Source organism: Microcebus murinus, chromosome 27, assembly GCF_040939455.1.
Source record: "Microcebus murinus isolate Inina chromosome 27, M.murinus_Inina_mat1.0, whole genome shotgun sequence".
Lineage (NCBI taxonomy): Eukaryota > Metazoa > Chordata > Mammalia > Primates > Cheirogaleidae > Microcebus > Microcebus murinus.
Window position 1 is genome coordinate 2,514,302 of NC_134130.1, and position 20,644 is coordinate 2,534,945.

Sequence of the window (20,644 nt, forward strand, 5' to 3'; positions counted from 1 at the left end):
CACACACCTCACACCCGCCCGTGCACACGCCAGGCCCCCACACACTCGCACCCAGTGCAGACACACGCTCACACACACACCGCACACCCGCCCGTGCACACGCCAGGCCCCCGCACACTCGCACCCAGTGCAGACACACGCGCTCACACACACACCTCACACCCGCCCGTGCACACGCCAGGCCCCCACACACTCGCACCCAGTGCAGACACACGCGCTCACACACACACCTCACACCCGCCCGTGCACACGCCAGGCCCCCACACACTCGCACCCAGTGCAGACACACGCGCTCACACACACACCTCACACCCGCCCGTGCACACGCCAGGCCCCCACACACTCGCACCCAGTGCAGACACACGCGCTCACACACACACCTCACACCCGCCCGTGCACACGCCAGGCCCCCCACACTCGCACCCAGTGCAAACACACGCTCACACACACACCTCACACCCGCCCGTGCACACGCCAGGCCCCCACACACTCGCACCCAGTGCAGACACACACGCTCACACACACACCTCACACCCGCCCGTGCACACGCCAGGCCCCCACCCACTCGCACCCAGTGCAGACACGCGAGCTCACACACACACCTCACACCCGCCCGTGCACACGCCAGGCCCCCACACACTCGCACCCAGTGCAGACACACGCGCTCACACACACACCTCACACCCACCCGTGCACACGCCAGGCCCCCACACACTCGCACCCAGTGCAAACACACACGCTCACACACACACCTCACACCCGCCCGTGCACACGCCAGGCCCCCACACACTCGCACCCAGTGCAGACACACGCACTCACACACACACCTCACACCCGCCCGTGCACACGCCAGGCCCCCACACACTCGCACCCAGTGCAGACACACGCGCTCACACACACACCTCACACCCGCCCGTACACACGCCAGGCCCCCACACACTCGCACCCAGTGTAAACACACATGCTCACACACACACCTCACACCCGACCGTGCACACGCCAGGCCCCCACACACTCGCACCCAGTGCAGACACATGCGCTCACAAACACACCTCACACCCACCCGTGCACACGCCAGGCCCCCACACACTCGCACCCAGTGCAGACACACGCTCACACACACACCTCACACCCGCCCGTGCACACGCCAGGCCCCCCACACTCGCACCCAGTGCAAACACACGCGCTCACATGCACACCTCACACCCGCCCGTGCACACGCCAGGCCCCCACACACTCGCACCCAGTGCAAACACACGCGCTCACATGCACACCTCACACCCGCCCGTGCACACGCCAGGCCCCCACACACTCGCATCCAGTGCAGACACACGCGCTCACACACGCACCTCACACCCGCCCGTGCACACGCCAGGACCCAACACACTCGCACCCAGTGCAAACACACGCTCACACACGCACCTCACACCCGCCCGTGCACACGCCAGGACCCAACACACTCGCACCCAGTGCAGACACACGCTCACACACACACCTCACACCCGCCCGTGCACACACCAGGCCCCCACACACTCGCACCCAGTCCAAACACAGGCGCTCACAAACACACTGCACACCCGCCCGTGCACACGCCAGGCCCCGCACACTAGCACCCAGTGCAAACACACGTGCTCACACACACACCTCACACCCGCCCGTGCACACGCCAGGCCCCCACACACTCGCACCCAGTGCAGACACACGCTCACACACACACCTCACACCCGCCCGTGTACACGCCAGGACCCAACACACTCGCACCCAGTGCAGACACACGCTCACACACACACCTCACACCCGCCCGTGCACACGCCAGGCCCCCCACACTCGCACCCAGTGCAGACACACGCTCACACACACACCTCACACCCGCCCGTGCACACGCCAGGCCCCCGCACACTCGCACCCAGTGCAGACACACGCGCTCACACACACACCTCACACCCGCCCGTGCACACGCCAGGCCCCCGCACACTCGCACCCAGTGCAGACACGCGAGCTCACACACACACCTCACACCCGCCCGTGCACACACCAGGCCCCCACACACTCGCACCCCGTGCAGACACACGCGCTCACACACACACCTCACACCCGCCCGTGCACACGCCAGGCCCCCACACACTCGCACCCAGTGCAAACACACGCGCTCACACACACACCTCACACCCGCCCGTGCACACGCCAGGCCCCCCACACTCGCACCCAGTGCAGACACACGCTCACACACACACCTCACACCCGCCCGTGCACACGCCAGGCCCCCACACACTCGCACCCAGTGCAAACACACGCTCACACACACACCTCACACCCGCCCGTGCACACACCCGGTGCGACACGCATTCACAGATCCACACACGTGCGTGCTCACACAGACACACAAACACATGCCCACCACCCTGCACGTGCAACCGCTCACACACACGGATGCACGTGGACACATGTTTGCACACTCACACGCAGGTACGGCCTCAGAGAGACAAAGACGCACGCTCACCCTCTCACTCACACAACTCACGTCAGCAGACAGACACGCACTCACGTAAACACACGGCTCACACTCACCCTCACAGGCAGTGCCCGCGGCCGCCAGCTGGTGTCCCGCGGGGCACCGGCACCTGTAGCTCCCGTCCGTGTTGGTGCAGGTGCCTCCCCGGCAGAGCAGCGGGTCCCTCGCGCACTCGTCCACGTCTGAACACGCGTGTAGAAAGAGAGGGCAGGCGTGACACAGCTGGACACACCAGGAAGCCAAGGCTCAGCCCCGCCAGGCATGGGGCAGCCCCGCCACCCACCCCGCCGTCTCCCCGCCCCCAGTCGCTCAGGCGCACCCCAGGGCCTTTGCACGCGCTGTTCTTTCTCCCCGCTGTCATTGCAGCCTCTCTTCACCCTGTCCACTGCCGCTCTCCCAGCCGCACAGAATGGGACTCACCTCCCGGGGCCACATCCCCACCCTCCCTCCTCTCCACGCCCCGCGCCCACGGCCCGCAGCCACCGACCCGCGCAGCTCTTCGCGGGCGCGGGGCCGCTCTGGAAGCCGGGGGGACACTCGCACTCGAAGCTGCCCGGGGTGTTGACGCAGGCGCCCTGGCCGCAGAGCCCGGGGGAGATGCGGCACTCGTCGATGTCTGCGGGGAGAGGGCGCGGGGGCCGGGGGCGCATGTGCAGCGCAAGGGGACACGGGTCGGTAGGGGGGCTGTCCCTGCCCGTGGACAGGAGGGCACAGACCAAGGGCCGCGGGCCGCGACGGGGTCTCCACGTCTGTAGACTCGCACAGGGGGGCCGCACAGAAGCCCCAAGATGCTCAGCAGAGCCGGGGACGCAGCGGGACCTTGACTGAGCGCCCCAAGCAGGGAACGTCCTCCTGGCCTGGAGGCCCCTGGAGGTCACCTTTGCCGGCCCCTCTCCTGTTGCGGTCGGGGCCCCTGCGGCCCAGAGAGGGCAGGGAGCTGCCCGAGGCCACACAGCACGCAGGCAGACACTAGAGGGGCCTCGCGAGTTAGGCCGGTGTCCACGTCTGATTGGAGACCCCCGTCCCCCCAGCGTTACCGCGACTCCGAGACGCGGCCCGGCGCCCACCTGCGCAGCTCCTCCCCTGCGCGTCCAGGGCGAAGCCCCGCGCGCAGGCGCAGCGGAAGCTGCCCGCGACGTTGCGGCAGGAGCCGTGCGCGCACAGGCCCGGGAACGCCGCGCACTCGTCCACATCTGCGGCGCAGAGGCACAGACTGAGAAACGCCGCGTCCTGTCCCTCCCTGTCCTCCCCGGGGGCCCCGTCCCCAAAACCGCACCTTTATAGAACGGCTGGCCGGACGGGAAGTCCCCGCGGGCAAAACCTAGGCCCTGGGGACACAGGCTGGCGAACTCCGGGGACTCGGGCTCCGGGCAGGACTCGCACTCAGCTCCCCACGCGGCGCCGACGGAGCAGCAGCAGACGTCCACGCGGTGCTTGCCAGGCAGAGGGGCCCCGCAGTCGTCCTCGTCCCATTGCGGGAAACACGGCTCCAGCCTCACGTCTGCGCAAAGCAAGGGTCACCGGGTCCCACCCCGGCCACGCCGTGCCCGCCGCAAGACGGCGTCCCGCTCCGCCACCCGCTCGCGACGCCTTCTCCCCGGCACAGACGGTGGGCAGTGATCGTCTACGTCGCGATCTTCCCACCGCCACGCCTCAAAAATAATGCCTTTTTTTCTTTTGAGACAGAGTCTCTCTCTGTCACCCAGGCTGGAGCGCAGTGGCGTCATCGTAGCTCACTGCGGCCTCCAACTCCTGGGCTCCAGCGATCCTCCCGCCTCAGCCTCCCGAGGAGCTGGGACTACAGGCACGCGCCACCACGCCCGGCATCTGCACACGGATACCAGAGGGGCTTCGTCCTCAAATCCAGAGAAGAAACGACCGTGGCAGATGTCATTTCGCGAGATTTTACCATTTGCAACGAGACTCACATAGGGGGGCAGTTACATTCTCGGGGAGCAATGAAGAGCTGGATTGCGTAAACGAAACGTCTTAAGACACGGCAGCTGGAGGTGGGGGAGTCCCACAGGAGGGTCCTCTAAATCCCCTGCTGCCAGGAGGCGTCTCTCGCCGCAGGGGGTGGAAGGCAGGAAGGAAGGGCGGGCGCCCCGCGCGCGGACCGCCCCCGACTCACCCGCACACCGCCGGCCAGTGGCGTCCAGCACCAGGCCCTGGGGACACTCGCAGCGGAAGGAGCCCGCGGTGTTGAGGCAGTGCCCGTGGGGACAGAGCCCGGGGAAGGCCTCGCACTCGTTCACGTCTGGCCGCGGGAGGGAAGCGGAGGGAGAGCTGGAGGGTCCCAGGGGCGGGAGGGTGCAGGCTGGCTCCTCCCCTGGGGTCGCAGGGAGCCCAGGTTGTGCTTGGGGAGGTAGGCGGGGACCCTGACAGGGACACTGGGGGGGGGACTTCCTTTTCCATCTCAGAAGACTCCAGGGAGGGGCCCCTGGAAGACCCACGACGCGCACCCCCCCAGCGTGGGCTCAGGAGCGGGCAGGGTTTACCTGCGCAGGCGGGACCCGTCACGCGGGCGAAGCCACGGGCACAGGCAGGGTCTGCGGTTGGGAGAACAGGAGCGGAGGGAGGAGTCACCCGGTCCAGCTGTCCCCGGTGGGGGAGGGGGGCCTGCTGCCTTCACCCGGGGCCCCCACGGGCAGGCGGGGGGCGGACGTTACCCACGTCGCAGCGCTCGCAGGGGCTGCCCCAGGCGGCCCCCAGGGTGGCGCAGCACTCGGAGCGCAGGGTGGCTCCCTGAAGGTTCTCCTCGCAGCGGCCGTCCTGCATCTGCAGCCAGCAGGTGCCCCTGGTGCTGTCTGCGGGGAGGGGGCGGTCACCTGTCCCACCTGCCGGGCCCACCCCTGCGCCCCAGCCCACACGCGCCCGCGTCTGGAACGCTGTAGGGCTCCGGGCCACTCACCTAGGCACACGGTGCCGGAGGGCGCCAGCCGGCTGCCGGGGGCGCACGTGCACGTGAAGGAGCCGGGCAGGTTCCGGCACACGCCGCGCACGCACGGGCCGCACAGGCACTCGTCGATGTCTGCGGGACAGCCCCCCCCAGGTCCCCGGCTGCAGGGAGACGGGCTTCACCTGGCCGAGCCCTCCTCTCCTGGGGCTGCTGCAGCCCGTAGCGTGGGGTGCGCCCTGGTACGTGCACGCGCAGAGAGCACGAGAACCAAATGTGCACGCGAGCACGCGTGTTCTCAGAACCGTGTGTGTGCACTGCAACAGCCGGGAGAACCAAACCGCTCTTCCTACTCTAACCTTCAACCTAGCACAGAGCCCTTCAGTGAGCGGATGTGGGGGATTTTTCCCCAACTCGGACCAATTCTGACACCAGCTGGGTGTCCATGTATTTTTTCTTTTTCAAAGAGACAGGGTCTTGCTCCGTCACCCAGGCTGGAGTGCAGTCATGCTATCATAGCTCACTGCGGCATCTAATTCTCAGGCTCAAGCGATCCTCCTGCCTCAGCCTCCCAAGTAGCTAGGACTACAGATGCACACCGCCACACCTGGCTAATTGTTAAAATTTTTGTAGAGATGGGATCTTGCTATGTTGCCCAGGCTGGTCTCGAACTCCTGCCCTCAAGGGATCCTCCTGCCTCAGCCTCCCACAGCGCTGAGGTTACAGGCGTGAGCCACCATCCCCCAGACTTATTTGCATTGCTTGTAACTGTTGTATTATTATTTTTCCTGGTTTTTTTTTTTTGTTGTTCAAGTATTTTCAAAAGCTGAGGTTGGCTGCATCTGCAGAGGTGGGACTGGAAGGCCGCCTGTGTGTATTCCGTGTTACAAATAGCAGTATCAGCCACCACGCGTGAGTGCCGATGGGCAGGTCCCATGGGCCTCAAGGGGGTTGGGGCACAGAGGGGACAAGAGTGAAACAGACGAGGAAACCCAGGCGTGGCGGGGGCGGCTGGGAGCAGGCAGCTGGGCCTCAGTGGCTGCAGAGAACGAGCACAGTGGGACCTAAGAAGGACGCAAGGAGGGCGCTGGTGGCACCAGGGGCAGAAGTCACACTGGCATGGGCGGTAGGCAGGCAGCCCGGGCGCTCTGCGGGAACGCGGGCTGGGAGAGGTGGGCTCCGATGGGCTAGCGCGTGTGCAGTGGTTGGCGCGAGTGTGCACGTGTCTGAGTGCAAGGGCATGGCCACAAAGTGTGCGTGGGCGATGGCGGGTGTGTGCACCTGCGTGAGTGAGAGTGTGCAAATGTGTGGGAGGCCGTGAGTGCGACCGTGAGCCTAAGTGCGTGCGGGGCCTTGGGTACATGCTGCCTTTGAGTGCGTGTCGCTGGGAGTGTGTGTGCGTGTGTGCGTGTGTCTTGAGTGAGCACAAGTCCGTGGAACTGAGCGTTGACAATGCGCACACACATCACCATGGACGAGTGTGTGGACGTGTGCATGAGGGTGTGCCTCTGGGCCGGGCGCGGTGGCTCACACCTGTCATCCTAGCACTCTGGGAGGCCGAGGCGGGTGGATTGCTCTAGGTCAGGAGTCCGAAACCAGCCTGAGCAAGAGCAAGACCCTATCTCTACTATAAATAGAAAGAAATTAATTGGCCAACTAATATATATAGAAAAAATTAGCCGGGCATGGTGGCGCATGCCTGTAGTCCCAGCTACTCGGGAGGCTGAGGCAGGAGGATCGCTTGAGCCCAGAAGATTGAGGTTGGCTGATGCCACGGCACTCACTCTAGCCTGGGCAACAAAGTGAGACTCTGTCTCAAAAAAAAAAAAACAAAAAAAGTAAATGGTTAAAATGATACATTTTGTTACATATAATTTGCCATGATAAAAAATGCAAAAAATAATTGAATAAATAAAGTGGTGGATGCAAAACATTGAGAATCTACTTAATGCCAACAGATTGTTCAGTTACAAGTGGCGAAAAGGCAAATTTTATGCTACAAATTTTTTTCAGAATTTAAAAATGCAAAAATAATGTGTTTTACTAAATGAAGTGGAGGTTGCATGACATTGGAAATGTTCTAAATGTGACGGACATAATCGCTTTTAAATGATTAAATTTAGGTTGTGTGAATCTCACTTCAAGTTTTTAAAAAAGGAAAGAGAAAAAAAAGAGCCATCAGCTACTAAGAAAATAGTCTAAGTTTAAAAGAAGGTGGCAGGTACAAAAATTAGTTCTTCCCCAAAATGTCAGTTTTAAACAACAAAGGGTAGTATGTACAGAAAAAAAAAAAGGAATGCATGAATGAGATGCACACACAAAAATCTGTACATGAATACTTTCTCAATGGCATTATCCCTAATGGCAATATGTGGCAGCACCCCAATGCCCATCAAGTGATGGACAGATAAACATAATGTAGTCTGTTCATACAGTGGAATATTATTCAGCCATAAAAAGGTACGAAGCCCTGACACCTGCTATATGGATGACCCCTGAGGACAGTATTGCTAAGAGAAAGAAGCCAGACACAAAAAACCACATAGTGTAGGACCCCATTTATATAAATTATTCAGAACAGGCAAATCCACAGAAGCAGAAAATAATTTAGGGCCGGGCTCATGCCTGTAATCCCAGCACTCTGGGAGGCCAAGGCGGGTGGATTGCTCGAGGTCAGGAGTTCGAAACCAGCCTGAGCAAGAGCGAGACCCTAGTCTCTACTATAAATAGAAAGAAATTAATTGGTCAACTAATGCATATGGAAAAAAATAGCCGGCATGGTGGTGCATGCCTGTAGTCCCAGCTACTCGGGAGGCTGAGGCAGGAGGATCGCTTGAGCCCAGGAGTTTGAGGTTGCCTGTGAGCTAGGCTGACGCCACGGCACTCACTCTAGCCTGGGCAACAAAGCGAGACTCTGTCTCAAAAAAAAAGAAAATAATTTAGCCTAGTGCCTGGAACTGTGGGGGGATGGAGGTTTGTGGCATGACTATGCGTGGATATCCGGGGTTTATTTTGGAGGTGATAAAAATGTTCTCAAATCAGATTACGGTGATACTTGGACAGCCCTGTGCACACACTCAAAACCGTTGCATTGCACTCTTTACATGGTCAGTCTCACGGTTTGTGAATGACACGTCGATAAAAATGCTAGAAAAGATTTGGTTGTTTTTTTTTTGTTTTTTTTTTTTTGAGACAGAGTCTCGCTTTGTTGCCCAGGCTAGAGTGAGTGCCGTGGCGTCAGCCTGGCTCACAGCAACCTCAATCTCCTGGGCTCAGCGATCCTCCTGCCTCAGCCTCCTGAGTAGCTGGGACTACAGGCATGCGCCACCATGCCCGGCTAATTTTTTGTATATATATATTTTAGTTGGTCAATTAATTTCTTTCTATTTTTGGTAGAGACGGGGTCTCGCTCAGGCTGGTTTCGAACTCCTGACCTTGAGCAATCCGCCCACCTCGGCCTCCCAAAGTGCTAGGATTACAGGCGTGAGCCACCGCGCCCGGCAAAAGATTTGTTTTAAATGGAGGAATGGGGAAAGGACAAAATCCTTCCACAGGAGAGAAGACTTTAAGGCAGCTCTCCTTAGACAAGGTGGCAGAGTCAAGAGGTCCCCCCACCCACTGGTTCCCACAGGCTGTGGCTGGCGGGCACAGACCTATGGCTGGCCAGCCCGGCTACCACCGACAAAATGGCCCACAGGAAGCCCGAGAGGAGGGCGCTCTCCAAGGTCCTGATCCCAAGCCCTGTCCGTGTCCAGGCCATTCGAGGATGTCCTGGGACAGGAGAGGGAACCTGGTTCGTTCAGACCAGGGCCACTGGCGCGGTCTTTTGGTTCGCTGGAATGAATTCAGGAAGGAGGCAAGAGTCGAAGTGGACAGGTGACAAGAAGGGTGTAAGGTGGGCTGCTTGGCTCAGGTGAGCAGAGGAGTCATCGTAGGGCGGAAGGCAGGTGACAGGACAAAAATTAAGACTCGAGGTGGCCGTAAAGGGCAGCTAGTGGGGCCCAGGAGCCTCCTGCCTCCCTGCGCACCCCCAACTCACCCACACAGCTCTTCCCGTCGCGGCTGAGCTCGAAGCCTGCGCTGCAGACACACCGGAAGCTGCCCTCCGTGTTGACGCAGCGGCCCGGGTGGCAAAGGCCACCGCTAGCAGCACACTCGTCCACGTCTGGGGGGGAGGCAGGCGGGCACTAACGAGGCGCCTCCCACCCCAGCCCAGCCCAGCCCAGGCCCGGCCCTCCTCACCGTCACCCCCACGCGCAGACGGACAGAGGGACGCCGGCCGTACCCACGCACGCCTGCTTCCTGAGCGTGGCCTGGAAGCCCTGGTGACACCGGCAGCTGTAGGAGCCCGGCGCGTTGACGCAGTCCCCGTGGTGACAGGGGCTGCTGGTGCACTCGTCCACGTCTATGGGCAGAGGACCCTGAGCTCCCAGCTCGGCAGGACGTGCCGCCCCCCTGCTCCCGGCCGCCGCTCACCCACGCACCGGCCCCGCAGGCCCGGGGCGTGGCCCACGCGGCACTCGCAGCGGTGGCTGGACGGGGCGGGCCGGCAGCGGCCGTGGGGGCACAGGTGGGTGAAGTGCCGGCACATGTCGCTGGTCTGGTTCAGGGCGGCGGTGCCTGTGGGTGGGGCTGCTGGGGGCACCTGAGCGCCGGCCGGGCTTTGCCTCTGGGTCCCCCCCACACCCGCTCCGGTGCTGGGACCCGGTCCCCCTACGTCCCGGAGACGCCTGCCTTAGAGTCAGACCCCAGTCCAGAGCCTAGACCCAGCTCAGACCCTACGCCGGGCTGGACTCCCCTCGCAAAGCCCCTATCTTCTCTCTGACGCCTGGGCCAAGTCCCCCCCCTCCGCCCCCCGTCTCGGAACCGTCCCCGGGAGTCTCAGGCCTCACCAGCGTCGGAGTTGCCAGGGCCCAGGCTGGGGACCCCACGCCCACTGGACACGTGGGGGCTGTGTCGCGCCAGCCCGAGGCCAGGACCCGCGCCGAAGGTCGGGAGGCCGGGGGAGAGGCCAGGGCGGGCGGGCAGCAGGGGCAGCCCCTGCGCGCATAGCCGCTGGAACTTGTCTGCAAGGAGGCAGGGGTGAGGCTGGGTGGGTCCTTGGAACTGTAGCCCTGGGCCCCCGATCTAAAGGAACAAGCTTGACTCACCAGAGCCCCGAGGCGGACACAGCTCCGGGACGGGCCCGGCCGCCCAGCACCTGCCCTTGTCACAGCAGCACTGCCTGCGAGTGTGGGGGCCGGCAAGCCCTCTGGCACAGCGGCCCCCCAAGAGCGCCGAGAAGCAGGTGCCTGCCCGGTGGTCTGCGGAGTGAGGGCGTGGGGCCAGTAAGCACAGGGAGGGGAGTCGGGGGACATCAGCTACCCGGCCTGGACCCAAATCCCAGCTGCACCAGCACTGCCTGTAGGATGGGTCTCCCTGCCTCTCTGTGCCTCAGTTTCCCCATCCATAAACCGGGCACATTCTGAGCACCCACCTCATCTTGCAAGTGTTGCCCGGATGATAAGTGTGGCACGTGGCCACTTCTCACTCAGTGCCATCTTTTCACAATTTTTTTTTATTTATTTTTTATTTGTTTTTTGAGACAGTCTTGCTTTGTTGCCCAGGCTAAAGTGAGTGCCGTGGCGTCAGCCTAGCTCACAGCAACCTCAAACTCCTGGGCTCAAGCGATCCTCCTGCCTCAGCCTCCCGAGTAGCTGGGACTACAGGCATGCACCACCATGCCCGGCTAATTTTTTCTATATATATTAGTTGGCCAATTAATTTCTTTCTATTTATAGTAGAGACGGGATCTCACTCTTGCTCAGGCTGGTTTCGAACTCCTGACCTCAAGCAATCCTCCCGCCTTGGCCCTCCAGGCGTGAGCCACCGCGCCGGGCCTCAGTGCCATCTTTTATTACCGAGATTTCCAAATGATCGCATGGAGGTAGATATGGGCTCATTCCAGTCAAATGTTCCCATATCCAAACCCAGTATAGGTAGTGAGATCCCCATCACTGCAGGTATTCAACCACACTGCAGAAGACCCTCCTTGGTAGCAGGCCAGGCAGGGACGGTAAGATCTACAGCTGCGTGTCCTCACTCGCTGGCCTCGAGCACTATAGGGAAACCCACAAGCCTGGGAATGCCGGGGGCCCCGGGGAGAATGAGGCAGAGGCCCCCATGTGTGAGAACCACGGACGCCCTTCCGCTTCCCACCGTGCCCTTGAGTCCAACGGCTTTAATTGGCGATCAGATTTCTCAGGCTCTGACCAGAAGAGCGTATTTTTAGGTTTAAAAACCCACAAATCTTGGCCGGTGGCTCACAGTTGGGAAACCCCTCCCATCAGCCGGGAGGGCCACCCCGAACCTGCCCCCAGGCTGGAAAGATAGGCAAACGTTTCCGCCTCCCCAGCCCCACCCCATGCCCTTGGGGGCCCCCAGATACACATGTGGGAGTCCCGGTTCTTTCCTCTAAGCCACTAGACAAAGAGAGGTCAACAAACTCCTTCAAGGTTACGCAGCCGCCAAAGTGTGTGCGTTGGGGGAGGATGGGGGAGGGGCGCGCTTGCAATCCTGACTCCGGTGGTGCAAATGCGATAGATGTCACCCAGACGTCTGTACCCCCGTAAACATTTTGAAATAAAAATAAAATAAAAATGAAGTCACAAGGTAGGAGAAAAAAAAAAACACAAAAAACACAAACAAACCCTAGTGACAAGAACTGCCCGTCAAGTAGGGAAGACAGAGACAGAATATAAGAATTTTAACAGGCACCTATAACCCTAACTATTTGGAAGGCTGAGGCGGAAAGATCACTTGAGGCCAGGAGTTCCAGACCAGCCTGGGCAACATAGTGAGATCTCGTCCCTCCAAAAATAAACATAATTAGCTGGGTAGTTCTAGCTACTCGGGAGGCTGAGGCAGGAGGATCACCTGAGCCTAGGAGTTGGAGGCTGCAGTGATTTATGATGACGCCACTGCAATCCAGCCTGGGTGACTGAGTGAGACATTGTATTTTATAAAAAAAAAAAAAAAAAAAGGTTTAAATGAAAAATAATTTTAACAAAAACGATGCCGTCATTGCGTTAAGCACCCACTGTGAGCTAAGCCTCAACTTCACCTCGGCCCTCGCCGTGTCTCTCTGAGTGTGTATTGAGCGCCCACTGTGTACCAGCCCTCCACAAATCACTCCGCAAGTTGTGTCTTATTTAATCTTCGGCACGACTCCGTGAGCTAGGTACGGTTATTATCTCCCATTTTACAGATGAGGAAACTGAGGCACCGAGCGTGGCAAGTCATTTGCCCAAGGCCACAGAGTCTGCAAGCAGCTTGGCCGGCAGCTGGAACCCGGCGCTGATGCTAAAGCCGACATTGGGAGGCAACTGACTTGGTTCGAGTCCAGCCCCGGCACTTTGGCAGCTGAGAAAGGTGCCCGCAGTCCGAGGGATGGGCCCAAAGGTGCCCTCTCCCCCTCGCTGGCTGTGACAGCCCCCCAGAGGTGGAGACCTAGTAAGTTTGGAGTCGGCCACCGCACATGGGCCGGCCTCCAAACACAACATTCTCAGCCTTGCCTGCTACACACCAACCTGAGGGGCCCAGAGGTGACGCTGGGGGACCCCCAAGCTCCCGCCGCTCTCCCCAAACCAGGACTCAGCCCAGCGCCCACCGCCAGCATCCGATTCCTGGGCGCCCCCCCTCCTCTAAGGCCTGACCACCAGCTCACCAAGACAGCAAGACAAGGCCAGGCGCGGAGGCTCACGCCTGTAATCCCAGCACTCTGGGAGGCCGAGGCGGGAGGATCGCTCGAGGTCAGGAGTTCGAGACCAGCCTGAGCAAGAGCGAGACCCCGTCTCTACTATAAATAGAAAGAAATTAATTGGCCAAGTAAAAATATATAGAAAAAATTAGCCAGACATGGTGGCGCATGCCTGTAGTCCCAGCTACTCGGGAGGCTGAGGCAGGAGGATCGCTGGAGCCCAGGAGTTTGAGGTTGCTGTGAGCGAGGCTGACGCCACGGCACTCACTCTAGCCTGGGCAACAGAGTGAGACTCTGTCTCAAAAAAAAAAAAAAAAAAAGACAGCAAAACACGGCATGAGAGCCCAGAGGGTGGGTTCCCGCTTGGCCAGGCAGAGAGTGGGGGGTGCAAGCGGGTGGGCTTCCGGGAGGAGGCGCAGCGCAGAGACCTGAGACTGGAGGCCAGAGAGCTGAAAGGCGTGAGACGGAGGGTGGCAGGGGCCCCCTGGGTTGGGGTCTACGGCAGCACCGAGGCTGGGGGCAGAGAGCTCAAATCCCAGGGGAGACCCGTCCTCGCCTCCCCCAGCCCCCTGGGCCCTCTGGATCGCCCGGGGGCGGGGCCGTCCAGGCTGCTGGGGAAGCCGTGGGGACAGGGGCACGCGTAGCCCCCGACCCTGTTGGCGCGGCCGCCCCCGGTGGTGCAAAGGCCCGGCACGCCGAGACCCGCGTCTGCGTAGACGGAGTCAGAGGCGGGACCCTCCCCGGGCCGACCCCCTCTGCCCCTGCTGCCTGCGGGGAGCCTGGGCTGCCCAGAGCTGGGAGGAGGTCCCCGGCCCTGCCCTTCCCGTCACCCACCTTCGCAGGCCGCTCCGCTGTCGCTGAGCCGGTGTCCGGCCGGGCAGCGGCACAGGAAGGAGCCCACCGTGTTGACGCAGCTGCCGCCCTGGCACAGGCCCGGGATGGCCTGGCACTCATCCACGTCTGCGGGGACGGCGCCCGGTCCAGGGAGTGAGACGCCCGCCAGAGGGAGGAACCAACGCGGCCGAGGCTCCCCGGGGGCCCCGCCCCCGACTCCACTGCTCACCCTGGCAGGCCCCCGAGTGGACATTGGGGAGGAAGCCCCGGCGGCAGGGGTGTGGCTGTGCAGGGCAGAGTTCACACGGAAGGCCCCAGGCTCGGCCCACGGTGGCACAGCAAAGTGTCTTGGTGCTCGCGGGGCCCGTCAGCCGGCGCTGGCACCCCTCGGCGCCCACTTGGCCGAAGCAGGGCCCCGTCCGGTAGTCTGCAGGGCAGAGAGGAGTGACAGCTGGCCACGGGCTGTCCCTGCCCCCAATGCCCCCTGCAGCTCCGCCGCCTCCTCTGCCTCGCTGCGCCCACATGCCCGGCTTATCCCTGACCACAAGCCTTCGCTCATGCTGTTCCCCTTCTTGGATAGAATGCCTCTCTTCTTCCCCTTCCCTACCTAACGAACTCCTATGTACCCGTCAAAACCCTTTTTCTTCAAAGCATTCCCTGACCACCCTACAAAAGGGAGGCCAGGACCTCCAAGCCCAGAAAGCTCAAGGTCTGTCTAAACAAGACCCCCCCCACCCCCACCAGGCCCACCCTCCCTTCGGGCAGGAGCAGGGACCCACGTTTGCCCGGCTGAGAGCCCGTCTAATCCTAGAGCTCACTCTGGCCCCGCCAAATCTCCCAAGTCTGGGGAGGGACCCGCCATCTGCAGAAATGCTCCGGACCCACAACGTCACATCCCCGATCCCCAGGGCCTGGCCCAGAGGTGGCCGCCCCGGGTCTCCTGAGCCCCGAGGTGCAGGGGCCCAGAAGTGACTTCCTGGCTCCATCCTCCAGATGTTTCCAATCAAGGGCTGGCACGCAGCCAAAGGCAGCCCCTCCCGGAGCCACCCCCTCCAGCCACCCCTGGTGTGGGGGAGGGGCTTCACGGAGACCCCCGGCTGTCCTGACTCCCCCGGGGCCAAACCCAGTTCCAGGAACCTTGGCACCGGGCCCTGCCCCTCTCTGGGGCCTTCGCTGTCCACCACCCAGCCCAGGACGCTCCTCTGTCGCCCCTCCCCACTGAGCCTCCCTCCCCTCGGCCACCCGAGCTTGCCCCGCCTCCCACAGCCCAGCCCCCAATTCTGCCTTCTTGTCATCAGGTTTCCAAACGCCCACCCTGGAGCCAAGGCCCCTCCCCCACCCCAGCCGCCCGGCCGGCGTCCAGTTCACGGCCATCGTCTCCGGCTTGGGACACAGATGCTCCCACTCCTCGCCACCACCTCCCACCACTGCCATCGGTCCCCAGGCCCTGCCCACCTTTGCTCCTCAGCCCTGCGGGTCACAGCAACCTGCATCTGATAATCTCACCCCAAAACCACCGCTCCTGTCCCCTTCCTCCTTCTCGGCCCTGTCGTTTCTGTCCTTTGGTGCTCAGGCACCCTCTCTCCTCAGCCCCAGGCCTCCAGGGCCGAGGCCAACTCTGAGCTTGGGGTCTCCCGCCTCCTGGCCCTGGGGACCATCGTGCCCCGCCCCGTGTTCAGACCAGACCTGGGGTTCACTCCCACCTACCCTACCAGACCCCTTCCTCCAGGAAGCCCTCCCTGCCCCTCCCTCCTGCAGGCGACGGTCCCTCTGCCCTCCACGTCCTGCGGGGCGGGGCACCCCTACCCCTTGTCAGAGCCTTGAACCCCCCGGGTTAGAATTTTCTGTTTCTGGGGTTCTTCACCCCCCCAGGGCCTCTCAGACTGGGGCGCCCTCTCTCTCTCCTCCCAGAAGCGCCCGGGGCCGGGGAAGAGCAGGTGTTTGCCAGGACGGCTGAGCAAGCGAAGGAAATGTCCTCAGAGTGCCCGGCAGCAGGAAGGGGCCAGTGGGACCCTCCCAGGGCCGGGCCATGTCCTCGAGGCCACCAGCAAACACCCTCCCACCCCTCCCAGTCTCCTGTGCCCCTGCCCACGTGGTACCTTTCTCACACTGGGGCCCCATGAAGCCATAGACACAGGCGCAGCGGTTGGGCCCAATGCAGCGGCCCCCGTTGTGACAGCCGTGGTCACAGACAGCTGTGGAGGGAGAGGGGACGGGGGCCCAGAGGGCATCCGGGCACAGGGTGAGCCAGGGTCCTGAGCCAGCCCGCCTTCACCCAGGTCCCCACCATCTGGCCCAGACCGAATGATAAGATGGTGACAGTGAGCGTGTCCACCCCAATCTCCGATGAGGGAGAGGGACCCGCGCGCAGGCGGCAGGTGGCTGCAGAGACTGACCTTCTGGGCCCCAGGCCCCAGGTGCACAAGGGGGGGCCCCGGGGGTACTCACGCTGCCCGCACACGGTGCCCGCGTAGCCCCTCTGACACAGGCAGGACTGCCCTCGGCAGCTGCCGCCGTTCATGCAGCTCACGCTGCAGCCCGGCCCTGCGGACAGACGGACCGACGGACAGATGGGCAGCCGGACGCACGGTGAGGCGCGGACGCCCCGCAGTGCCCCGGGGAAGGCCCAGCCCGGGCTCCTAGTGACATCCCAGTGCCTGTGACCTTCTCCTCCCTCCCCCGAGGGGCTGCTTCCTGCGCACCTCCACTGTGGCCGCAGCTGGGGGCCAGCGTCCCGTCCGCGCAGGTGCACAGGTTGGGCTGGAAGCAGAAGCCCTGGCCGCAGGAGCGCCTGCAGACGGCTGCGGGCAGAGCGGTGGCCGTCAAGGCCCGGACCAAGCCCTGTGCCGTCCCCACTCTGCCGGGGCCCGGCCCGGCCGGAGCACGGAGGTGGCCACTACCTGTTGTCCCTGTCTCCGGCTCTGCTCCTAGCAGCCCCACCCCCTCATTTGCAGGGGCCACCCCCCCACCCTCAGTCTGGGCTGGGCAGGTGGTATGATGGTTATTTTATTTTAGAGACAGCGTCTCACTGTGTCCCCAAGGCTGGAGTGCAGTGGCGTCATCATTGCTCACTGCAGATTTGAACTCCTGGCCTCAAGCGATCCTCCCCCCTCGGCCTCCCAAGTAGCTGAGACTACAGGTGAGCAACACCACGCCCTGCTAATTGTTTTAAAAACTTTTCAGTAGAGAGCGGGTGTCTCTGTGTTGCCCAGACTGGTCTCGAAAGTCCCCTTGTAAACAGAGGGGACTTGCAGCAGGTAGGAGAGCTGCCCGGCCCGGCCTGTGCTCACCCCCACCCCAGAAGGCCGCGGCACTCACGCACGACACACTGGCTCCCGCCGGGCAGGGTCCTCCAGCCGGGGCAGCAGTAGGCGTGGAAACGCGGGCCGCACACATTGGGCCTTGGGGAGAGGGCGGTGGCCGGTGAGCCCCTGTCGCGCTGGACACGCCCCGGCGCCCCAGGACAGCCCCGCCCACACCCCAGGGGTCTTGAAGCATGGGGCAGCGCGCACCCGTGCAAGACAGCGGGGCCACCCTGCCCGCGCACGCGTCCAGGACCTGCAGGCTGCGCCGCCCCGTCCCAGCGGCCTTGGCCACCCGCCACACAGGACAGGCCCGTCCAGACCAGCAGGAGCCGAGCCAGGCGGCCCCGAGCCAAGGCGAGGGCTCCGGGCCGTCTCCTTGCCAAGCACAGACCCTCCGGAGCCATGACGTCTTCCTTGGAGGCTGCGGAGGGGAAGAGACGCTGCCGGAGGAACCGCCACCCCCCCCCCATGCGCGTCCAGCCCTGGCCAGGGTGGGAGCAGGTGGACAGTCACGGAGGGCTTCTAGGAGGCGGTGTGGTGGAATTAGCCAAGAGAGAGGTCCTAGGGCAGAACCCGGGTCCTAGGGCGCGGCCCAAACAGAGGCAAGAAAGGCGTGGAGGGGACAGGAGACAGGGCCAGGTGCAGCCAGGTGTGGCAGGAGTGGGCGCAGTTGTGTAATGGGGCTCCTACTTGTAGGTCAAGGGCAATGAAGAGCCCTTGAAAAGCTTGAAGTGAGAAGAACAAGGTCAGAAATGCTTGTTAGATGGCGCGGGAGGGGCTCCCGGGGCCCCAGGGGAGGCTGGGGCAGGTGTCTGGACCAGAGAGAGTGGGAGGCTAATGCGAGGGAAAGTGGGGGGCATTGAGGGGACCCCCAGAGTCCAGCTGGGAGGGCTGAATGGGGAGGGAGGGGTGGGCGCGGGGACGGGCGGTGCCAAGTCTGGAGGAGGCAGCTGGGCATTCTGCGACTTCCCAACGCGGGGCACGCCCCTGTGCCCACTTCGCAGATGGGCAAACTGAGACTGTGGCATCATCAGTGAGCGGCTGGGCCAGAGCTGAAGCCCAAGTAGAGGGGAGACAGGGGGGGAGGATTCTAGGGCGCCCCCTTCTTGCTTCCAGGTCGCCGGGCCGCTCTGCGCTCCGCGGACGCCCTCTCCAGGCAGCCTCGGCCCGCGAGCCCGCCCAGCCCCCGGCCTGCCTCTGGCGGGCGTCGCCCGGGCCGTCCGGTGCCCTGCTCCCCCGCCGGCCTCGCCGAGCCGCGCCCGAGTCCGCGGAATGAATGAGCCGGGCCGGCGCGCGCGGCGCGGCGGGGAGCGGGGCGAGTCCCGGGCTCGGGCGGCGAGGAGCGGGCGCCCCCGGAGCCCGCGAGCCGCGAGGGTCTCCCCGGGGCGGGACGGGAGGACGCAGAAGCCACCGGGCCGCGACCTCGCTTGGCTCCGCCCTCACCTGCGGGCCGGGCCCGCGCGCCCTGGCCGAGCGCTCCCGCCGCCCCGCGCCGCCTCGGAAGCGGAGAGGGGAGGGGACCCGCCGGGCGCGGGGCCGCAGACAAAGGAATCCCCGCCCCCGCCCCGCCCCCGCCGGTCCCCGCCCGCGCCCCCGGCCCGCCGGTCCCCTCCCGCGCCCCCGGCCCCCCCAGCCGGTCCCCTCCCGGGCCCCCGCCCCCCCCCCGCCGGTCCCCTCCCGCGCCCCCGCCCCCGGCCCGCCGGTCCCCTCCCGCGCCCCCGGCCCGCCGGTCCCCTCCCGCGCCCCCGGCCTCGCCCGCGTCCTCACCTGCCTGCGAGGCGCGCGGAGGCGGCGCGGGGTCCCCGCGGCACGGCCGGCTCCCGCCGAGCGAGGCCGACCCCGCGCGCTCGGGGCGGGAGGAGCCGGGCGGGGGAGGGCGCGTTTGCACCTCGGCGCTCCCGGGGCGGGCGCGGGGGCGGGGGGCTCGGGGGCGATCCGGATCCGGGCGGGGAGCGAGGCTGCGGCTGGGCGGAGGCCTGGGGCTCCGGGTGAGACTCCGGGGGGCTGGACGGGGAGGGCGGGCGGGCGGGCGGGGGGCTCGGGGCTGAGGGGCGCCTGTTGGGGCTGCCTGGGCCGCGTTTTCGTTTTGAGATGGAGCGGGAGGTGACCCTGACGTGGGGCTCCTATTTGGGGCGGCCTGGGTGCCAGCCAGGGCGGGGAAGTCCCGGGACTCACCTGGGTGGCACTCACCTGGGTGGCGGGCACTCACCTGGGTGGCCGTCCCTCGTTCTCCCCCTCCCTGGGGCCAGGAGAATTCAGAGACATCGGAAACTGACCTGAACCCCGAAGCCTGGATTCTTAACTACTATAGACTGAGATTGGTGGGTCCCTAAAAACTATAAGCAAACCAATGAGTGAACTATCTGGAGTCTGTACCCCAAGCAATAATTTCTAGGTTTCTCACCACTTTCAGACCTTAGAGAATAGACACCACAGGTAATTCTTACTTAACATGGGGATCCAACAGTCAGAAGCTGTTTGTTGGGCTTGAAGCAACAGCTACCCCACCCAGAAAACTCCTATACATCTGTCAAAGCCCAGTTCAAAAAGCCCCTCCCTACTCCCTACATCGTTAGTTGACCCTATCGAGTTCCCAAAGCCGATGGTGCTGAACATGCTTCCATCATCACACTTCTGGCATGTAATAAGTAAACAGCATATAACAATTCGAGCTGGTATTTTTTGGGTGCTTACAGCGTGCCCGGCTTGTGGCTGAGAGTTTCATACACATTATCTCACTTAACGAGCAGAAATGCCTGTGCCGGAGATGCTCGCAGAGTCCGCACTTTGCAGACGAGGGAACTGGGGCGCGTGCATGTCACACAGCTTGTCAAGGCTGGCAGTTCTTGGTGGCGATGGAGCGGGAATCCAAACCCGCTGGACCCGGGTCCGTGATCTTTGCTACACTGGCCCCTGGTGGACTACTGGCTCACTTGAGCCCATCAGATTATTTCTTGCACAGGGAGGTGGGTCCCTGGGAGCAGTTGAGTGAGGAAAGGACGGCCAGGTCTGGGGAGGGTCTCTAAGGAGGGTGGAAGTACTGGGGAGGGGGAGAGAAGCCCTCGCAGATGGAGATGTCCCCAGCCCCTGCCCAGCACCCCCACATCCGAGCTGGGAAGGCCTTGGTCTAGCCCTCGGGTGCCTCCCATTGTGGGTCCCCAGACCTGGAGACCCAAGCCAGAGGGACAGACCCCAGGAGGGGAGGGCGGGAAGGAGCCCTCTCTCCGAGGATGGGAGCTCGGAGGCTCAGTAGAAAGGGACAGGCCGGGCGCGGTGGCTCACGCCTGTAATCCCAGCACTCTGGGAGGCCGAGGCGGGAGGATCGTTTGAGGCCAGGAGTTCCAGACCAGCCTGAGCAA

General features: G+C 63.2%; 1 protein-coding gene across 1 annotated transcript in view; it reads right to left on the reverse strand.

The window, feature by feature from the left end:
- The window catches only part of FBN3 (fibrillin 3), a 63,267-nt gene extending 45,578 nt beyond the window's left edge, over positions 1-17,689 (reverse strand). The window contains exons 1-21 of the mRNA XM_075998389.1: positions 17,493-17,689; positions 17,299-17,381; positions 16,683-16,781; positions 16,429-16,524; positions 16,080-16,175; positions 14,210-14,407; positions 13,981-14,106; positions 10,559-10,711; positions 10,301-10,474; positions 9,885-10,028; positions 9,694-9,813; positions 9,448-9,573; positions 9,024-9,179; positions 5,424-5,543; positions 5,182-5,319; positions 5,011-5,061; positions 4,644-4,769; positions 3,789-4,013; positions 3,580-3,705; positions 3,000-3,128; positions 2,569-2,694 (exon numbers count right to left, since the gene is read on the reverse strand). Of these exons, the coding sequence (XP_075854504.1) occupies positions 2,569-2,694; positions 3,000-3,128; positions 3,580-3,705; positions 3,789-4,013; positions 4,644-4,769; positions 5,011-5,061; positions 5,182-5,319; positions 5,424-5,543; positions 9,024-9,179; positions 9,448-9,573; positions 9,694-9,813; positions 9,885-10,028; positions 10,301-10,474; positions 10,559-10,711; positions 13,981-14,106; positions 14,210-14,407; positions 16,080-16,175; positions 16,429-16,524; positions 16,683-16,781; positions 17,299-17,381; positions 17,493-17,689 (2,809 nt within the window). The remainder of the gene's footprint in view (positions 1-2,568; positions 2,695-2,999; positions 3,129-3,579; positions 3,706-3,788; positions 4,014-4,643; positions 4,770-5,010; positions 5,062-5,181; positions 5,320-5,423; positions 5,544-9,023; positions 9,180-9,447; positions 9,574-9,693; positions 9,814-9,884; positions 10,029-10,300; positions 10,475-10,558; positions 10,712-13,980; positions 14,107-14,209; positions 14,408-16,079; positions 16,176-16,428; positions 16,525-16,682; positions 16,782-17,298; positions 17,382-17,492) is intronic.
- Between the last annotated feature and the right edge of the window lie 2,955 nt (positions 17,690-20,644).